This window comes from Sphaerodactylus townsendi, linkage group LG05 (genome assembly GCF_021028975.2).
Source record: "Sphaerodactylus townsendi isolate TG3544 linkage group LG05, MPM_Stown_v2.3, whole genome shotgun sequence".
Lineage (NCBI taxonomy): Eukaryota > Metazoa > Chordata > Lepidosauria > Squamata > Sphaerodactylidae > Sphaerodactylus > Sphaerodactylus townsendi.
The window spans coordinates 84,336,332-84,343,888 of NC_059429.1; the positions used below are offsets into that span (position 1 = coordinate 84,336,332).

At 45.5% G+C, this 7,557-nt stretch overlaps 1 protein-coding gene across 1 annotated transcript in view; it reads right to left on the reverse strand.

The window, feature by feature from the left end:
* LOC125432746 (chitinase-3-like protein 2) overlaps positions 1-7,557 on the reverse strand; it is a 40,297-nt gene extending 32,740 nt beyond the window's left edge. Inside the window, exons 1-3 of the mRNA XM_048496630.1 lie at positions 7,428-7,557; positions 6,805-6,834; positions 265-466 (exon numbers count right to left, since the gene is read on the reverse strand). Of these exons, the coding sequence (XP_048352587.1) occupies positions 265-466; positions 6,805-6,834; positions 7,428-7,452 (257 nt within the window). The 5' untranslated portion in view covers positions 7,453-7,557. The remainder of the gene's footprint in view (positions 1-264; positions 467-6,804; positions 6,835-7,427) is intronic.

Consider the following 7,557-nt stretch of genomic DNA (forward strand, 5'->3'; position numbering starts at 1 on the left):
AGGTTTCTGATCTGAACACCCTCTAAAGCAGGCATTTTCTCCAGAGGAACTGATCACTGTATTCTGGAGAGCAGTTGAAATTTAGGGAGATTTCCAGATTCCACATACAGGCTGGCAAACCTAGTCAAAAGATGCAGTCTGATTCTGCTTCCTGCAAGAGAAGGCCTATTTCTGTATGGGTCCAGGAATGCAAATCTCTTGTTGTGCTGACAGAAGATACTGTGGATGTTTGGAATGTCACGTGAGCTTTGTTACCATACTTACATGGTTTTGAGATGATTGAGGGTCTCATAAGTAGTGTCATCGTTCCATTCAGCGTGATTTATCTGGCCAGTACTTATGTTGGCAAAAGCATAAATGATGTGGGTGCAGAGATTGGCATCAATGGTTTCAGGAACAAATCGCCCACCAGGCAGTCGGTACTGGGACCAGTTGGTGAAGTAACAAACAAGTTTATAGGTAGAAGCTGTTAAGACAATTAAGGGAGAATATCAAAGAAGGAGTTAGCTGAAAAAGTTAGGTCTAGGCCCTTGGACTCTGAAGAACCAGCATCATTAGGGTTGCTGTCTGTTTTGCTGACAGTGGTGTTACCATACCGCCCTGGCATAGCTGGGGGGGGGGGGTGCTTATTCACAGATATCCCTGCCCATGTGCCAGCCTAAGGGTAGTGCTGGCATTGCAGAGATGGGGAGTTCATTCTCTGGCCATAGCCAGGTCTACCTACAAGGAACATCCAAGGATTGTTTTCCTTTTCTCATGTTCTCATCTTGCTTGCCATATCAGCACATTTTCAGCTAAACAGACAAGGAAGAATGTGTCCTCAACATGATACAGTAGACCAGCTGAATGGATGCTCATTTCCAGCCACAAGAAGACTCCTGATGTCATTGCGTCCTTTGATTATCTTAACTCAGGCCCTTTCCGCACGGGCCAAAAACGGCGGCCTGGGGATGGCAAAAACGCCGTCCCCAGGGAGCCGTTCGCACAGGCGGCGCTGCTGAAACGCAGCAGCGCCGACCTGGCTCCCCTTCCCTTCCCCCAGGGCGGCGTCAGGCCGCCCTCAAAAACACCCCTTAGAACTGCAGGTTTTTGAGTAAACAGCGTGTTCCCGGCAGCACGGTGCGAACGGCACTGCCGGGAACACGCTGTTTCTCGTTCTTCACTTATTGTTAGCAGCGTTGCACTGTTGGCCTCCTACATTCTCACTGTCCTCCAACCCCTGGAGGTCGGAGGGCAGCGTGGGCGGGGCTTAGGAGGCCAGCAGGGCGACGACGGCGACGAGGTAAGTGGGAGAGGGACGGGAAAGAGGCGGCTCCATGTGGAGCTGCCTCTCCTGCTCCAGCCTCTGCGGGGGCTGGTCGCACGTTTGCGTGCGAACGGCCCCCACCCTTCCACCGGCAGAATTCCTGCCGGTGTGAGGGCGCCCGGAGGCCCGTGCGGAAAGGGCCTCAGATACTCCCTTCTGTAATGAACGTTTTCTGATCACCTTACAATGCACTCTATTGTTTCTCAACAATTTATCCGGACACCTCCCAGAGGTTGTCCTAACATCTCCCAAAGGTTGTCCTGACCCCCGCCCCAGAGGTGTCACTCTATAAATATCCTACCCTCCAAAGGGCCAGTTGCTCAGTGCCATTGAAACCTTGCTGTCTTTGTCACTGTGTCCAACGTGTTGTCCCCTGAAACCAAACACTGGCCGTTCGGCTCTGAACTCTGGATCTTCACGGCATGATCAGGTCGTATTACCCATACCCTTTTATATTCCAAACCTATTTTCCAACCTACTTATATCTTAGGAACTTTGAGTGCTTGTGAACCTCTTATCCCTACAATAAAGATGGTCAAATTTGCATTATATTCCTCTCTGTGGATTTTCTTCTGAGAGCTGATCTTCATATACACGAGTATTAAAGATTCCTTACCCAACCTCTCGCAACATTAATAAGCAGTCTGCTCTAAGCTAATATTCCCCACTATATGAGAGACTGTGTCTTCACCTTGGGTAACAGTGGCTTTGCCCTTTTAACAGTTATGTAACAGTAAAAATTCAGCAGTGCATTTCTGGCATGAAGAGATAACATGAGCAGAACACTGCATCTGCTGAATTCCTGTCTGTTGTAGACAATTGCAAAGGAAATAGGTTGGTGGAGTGGAACCTTAGATATCTAAAGGAATTTGTTCTTTTTCAGTTAGAGCTGCAGCTCCAAAACAGCAATCCCTTCCAATCATGGACCCTAGGAGGAATGGAAAAGAGAGGGCTAGAGTCCTCACTGCCTGGACAGGGTAAAATCTGGGGAAAGACTGCAGCAAAAGGCCGACCGGTTAAGGAAGAGAGATAGTTGAAGCCTTTTTTCTAGGACCCAGCAGTTCAATTTAGATCCTTGTAAACTGTGTCTCAGGAGCAGAGTTTAGCTGAGGGAGGAGCTGAAGAGAAGATGAGAGAGGGACAGAAGAATGAGATGGGAAATTATGAGCCCTGAGTTTCCAGCTTTTCTGCATATCTGGACCTTTTGGGTGATGAAAGATGTACATCAGAGAAACACATTATTTCCAATTACACAATTGTTTCAGCGCCATTAGTTTTTTTTTATCCTGTTGTGAAGTGTCTTGTGGACAAATATTTGAAACAAATAAAATGAACCCGCTGACCTACAAACAAGGGAGAGAAAAGCATGACTTTGTAAGTCAACCAAAAGAAAAATGAAACCCTGGCGTAATAGAGTGGACTAAATGCCAGGTATCATGGAATGTTGAGAGCTGTTGAGAGTCAGTTAAAGAGGGAAGGGAAATTTGGCCTGTTCAAGTCTCTGAGAAGTTTACAGAAACGTGGGACAGTTCCAGGAACAAAAGATTTCCAAATTCCCTCTTCCTGCGTTTCCTTGTGGCCACTTCCATGTACCCTCTAACAAGAAAGTGCTTTACAACTCTGTACAGATACTGAAAGTAGCATTGTTGGGTTAGGCACAACAAAGCAAGAGGTTTCTATATTCTGGATGAGCCCCCTCATATCCAGAAAAATATGATTTTCCCTATACAACCCCCAAAGGCTTGGAAGAATCCATGAAAACAGATTCAGTACTGTGCATGTGCTGTTCTCTCTCTTTGGATTGACAGGTTGAATGGATCCAAACAGGCTGCTGCTTGCCTCTGCACAACCAACAAGGCACTAGGGAGGAGAAAAAAAATTCCCAGCCCCCTAACTCCCCTCTCTTGCCAAACACAAGCACTATGGAGCTACTGCTCCAGGAAAAGGCTGGTCATACAGCTTTTGATGCTCTTGGCCATGAGCTAGTCCTTTGCAAGTCTTTGGAGTTTGAGCCACATAGTGCTGTTGCTGGGAGGCTGGAGATGGGAAAAAGCGGGTTCCATATCACTCTGCTTACTTTTTCTTTGCCAATTGCCCCTTAAGCTTCCAGATAGAAGGATTAGAACTCCAGGGGGTGGAGCTCTTGCAACCCTATGGGGAAATATCTGTTGAAAACTGTTAAGCTGAGGATCAGGTTTTAGAAAGCAGCCGCACTAATTAGATGATTAAAAGTTTTAAAAGGACATTTCCTCCCATACAGCTGCTTTGAGCATTGTGATGAGTGCAAAAGAGCATAGAATCATAGGCCCTTTCCACACCGCAATGGCGCGGGGGTGCGTCGGCATAAAAGACTTCTCTCTCTTTGGATTGACAGGTTCTCTCTGTCCGTATGGACGGTCCCGGAAGGGCGGCAGGTGGTGGCACAGCCTTCGCACAGTCTGCGCCGTCCCTGAAAGCTTGCCTTGTCCCCTGGCCTCCGGCTTGTCGCAGAGGCTAGGGGACACGCCCCCACAGGCTGGAGCGACGGCTCTAGAGTCGCAGGCAAGGGGGGCATGTCCCCTGGCCTCTGCAACGAGCCAGAAGCCAGGAGATGAGGTAAGCTTCCAGGGATGGGTTGGGGGACATGGCGTCTTCCAGCTGCTGCTCGCACGGCAGCGGTTGGAAGCCGCTGTTTCCGGAAAACCTCGCTCGAGGAGCAAGTTTGGGAAACAGCGTGCCTTTGCAGCAGCCACCATGTATGAATCGAACTCCCTAGGGATGCATGCGGTGCCATCCCTTCCTAGGCTGTTTTTTGGTCTGCGGCGGAAAGCGGACCCATAGAGTTGGTAGAGACTACAAGGGCCATCAAGTCAAACCCCATGCTATGCAGGAACACACAATCAAAGCAGTCTGACATATGATCATCCAGCCTCTTTTTTAAAACCTCTAAAGAAGGAGACTCCACCACTCTCCGAAGCAGTGAATTCCACTGTCGAACAGCCCTAACGGTCATGAAGTTCTTCCTAATGTTTAGATGGACTCTCTTTTCCTGAAGCTTGAATCCATTACTCCATGTCCTTCTTTGAGGCAGCAGAAAACAAGCTTGTTCCCTCTTCAACATGACATCCCTTCAAATATTTAAACATAGCTATCATGTCTCCCCTTAATCTTTGCTTCTCCAGATTAAACATCCCCAGCTCCCCAAGCATGTTCTTTCCCCATCAAAAACCCTAAACAAACATCACCCCATAGGGTAAATACACCCCATAGGGGAAATACAGGGGAAATACTAAGCCAGCAGCTTCTGTTGAAGTCCTACACTTCCTTGACTTGGATGTAAGCACCACCATGAACAGCTGGAATATTCACAGACTTTCCTATAATTCCTTTGATTGCAGAATTCCACCTTTTCTATATTATTTGTGAGTTATTTCTACACTTTTCTGCACCATTGGGATGGGATCCCTTTTGAACTGTATTCAACATACAAAGAACATTCCATACTGGAAGAATTCCAGAAGGGTTGTCTAATTTTTACTTTAATTATTAGTTCTCAGCTTTTTTGCCTTGATTTATGTGCAAGTTTGTTGTGGGTTTTCCGGGCTGTTTGGCCATGGTCTGGTAGATTTTGTTCCTATGCTTGAGGTTCTTGTGCTTGTTCCAATATTTGAGGAACAAGATCTACCAGACCACAGCTACGCAGGCCGGAAAACCCACAACAACTAGTTGAATCCGGCCATGACAGCCTTCAATAATACATGTGCAAGTTTGGTAACTCATTTCAATAATGTTGAATATTATTTCAGACTTTATTATTTGCCTATTAAATATGCAGATGTAAAAATATACCTGAAAAATAGGTGTTCACCATACCCAGGACACCATACCCAGCCCTCCCTCTCAAACCATTCCAGATTTCCAGCTCCCAAAGCAGACTTAACCATTTCAAGAAAATGACAAAGATATTTTCTTTCTTAAAAACTGAACATTCTGTAAAACAAATGAAAAATAGTTTCCCCATATAGGAGCAAAAGTAAAAGCATCAAAATTTAGAGGAAAGCTGTATTTGTTCCTCAGAGTAGGAAGCCAAGATGGAATCAAAACTCTTCCATTTAAAAGAAAACTATAAAAAGAGCTCTCACACAAGTGCACATCAAAAAATATTATATTAATATAATTTGCATGCTTCATTTGGTGATTTTATTTATTTAATTTATTAAATTAGTATGTCACTTCTCCAGAGACCAAGGTCGATTCCCTACTCACCATTAGCTGTGCGCTCCTCATGGCAAATATCCCGGGGTCCTGCAGCACTCCCCACTATACCATCAGCAACAACGCCAATTCTGCCGCTCCTCCCACCCCTCAGTGCGCGTCATTTCGGATCCTGGTCGAAAGTGCACCTTTTTGAAAACCACATGCTGAACGTGGAGCAGTGGGGAAGTCTGGTGTGTGTGTGTGTGTGACTCCGGGTTTGGGTTTCCCGCCACTGATAGTGACGTGGAGCCTTTCGTCAAATCAGGAAAAAGTGGGCAGGGTGTGATGCGCACGCAGTCCTTCCCCCCCCCCCCGAGCCAAGATCGACGTCGTTTTGAGGAAACGTGGAGCCAGTGACATAGCAATGCAAGGGAGCATTCACTAAAAGCCAAGCATTTATCCCTTCTACCAGTAGAGCTTCTGTGGCTTAGGTGGCTAAGGCAGCCTGCAGTGTGAAAGCTTGCCAGTTCTAGCCAAGCCAGGAACAAGTAATTTTTAGTTTGTTTTTAAAAGGTTTCGTCGTCTCCTCGTTTCTATGTCTGTCTGCACATGCTCGCACAGACATGGATACAACAGGGAAAAAGTAAAATAAAATCCCACCCAGCACCAGCAGCCGCCAATCAGGATGGCCCCTGAGCTGAACACATGTTCTACAGAGTCACAGTGGGGAATCCAGCATGGCTGCTGCCTTATGATTGTTTGTGGGGCAGAAGCTGCAGTGGGCACGCTGAAGCCATGCTCAAAAGGTCCCGGGTTTTCCCAAAACGGTTTGAATGTGCTTCCATTTTTGAAGTGGGGAATCGACCCAACTCAAGATAGCTAATGTTAAATATGTGAAAATAAAATATAATGTGACCCTGTTCTTTCTGCAAATTATATATCTTTGATGCTAAACTCTCCGTAGGTCATTTTTGGAAATTCAACTCCTTTTTCCACATACCAAAGGCTGTCATGGAAAATGTTCCTTACATTTCTCCCTAGCATAGCTGAAATGAGGATAAGCAAACAAGAGTATGGTGGAGTGGTATGGTGTAGTGACTGGAGAAAGGTGTGTTGAAATCCCCACTGAGTGGCCAAGGGCCCATCATTCTCTTTCAGCATAACATACCTCACAGAGATTTGGTGTGAGAATATGATGGGGAAGAGCAATGGCATGGATGCTGTCCTGTCTTCCTTGCCCGATAAAAACACTATAGATGTATTAGAAATAAAGAAGATATCAAACAAGAATGATTTTTTGAAAGAATTAAATTGCTACTCACCATTCTGAAGAAATATCAGTGCAGCTAAACCTAATGTGAAAAAAATTAAAATCAATGAAAACGTGAAATTACGGTATGTTATGCATTCTGCTGATTCTGCTATGAACACCATGGAACTACTGTTTTCCCTTTAGACTCCTGGATTATTCAGGGTGGTACCCTTTTAAACAGGTTTAATAAAAACAATTCAAATGAATGCAGTGGACATTGGGTTTTCCATGGTGGAGCAGGGAGTCCCTTCTGACCACCCAAAAGGCTTATCTGCATGAATAATAGCCTTGTGGAACCAGGACTTCAGTAAGAAAGGGAATTGGGCAGGACTGAGTGAAAAAACTGGATGAATCAAACCCATTATTATACAAAGCAGAGAACTCTTCAAACCTGCTTAGCTTGCCAGCCTTGTAGGATCTGTTTTTCAGAGCCCAAGGAATTTCAAACTTCCACTACTATGTACTTTGAAAACCTAAATCCTCTCCTTTCCCTCATTCTTCATAATTAACAACATCAGCAGCTGAAAATAGTTGTAGTCACATGTGATTTGCCAAAAGAAACCTTGAGATTCTTTTTGTTGAAAGCCCACACCAGTTTCAAAACGAAACCTTAAATTGCACTACCGGACTTACCTGCCCATATGAATGCCTGAGCCATCCTGGTTCCAAGTGGACCCTATGACAAAAGAAGCTCTATATGCTTTTTGATTATATGCTTTTGCTGTTGCTTGCAATCAGCTTTATAAAAGTAACTGAGTGGAAG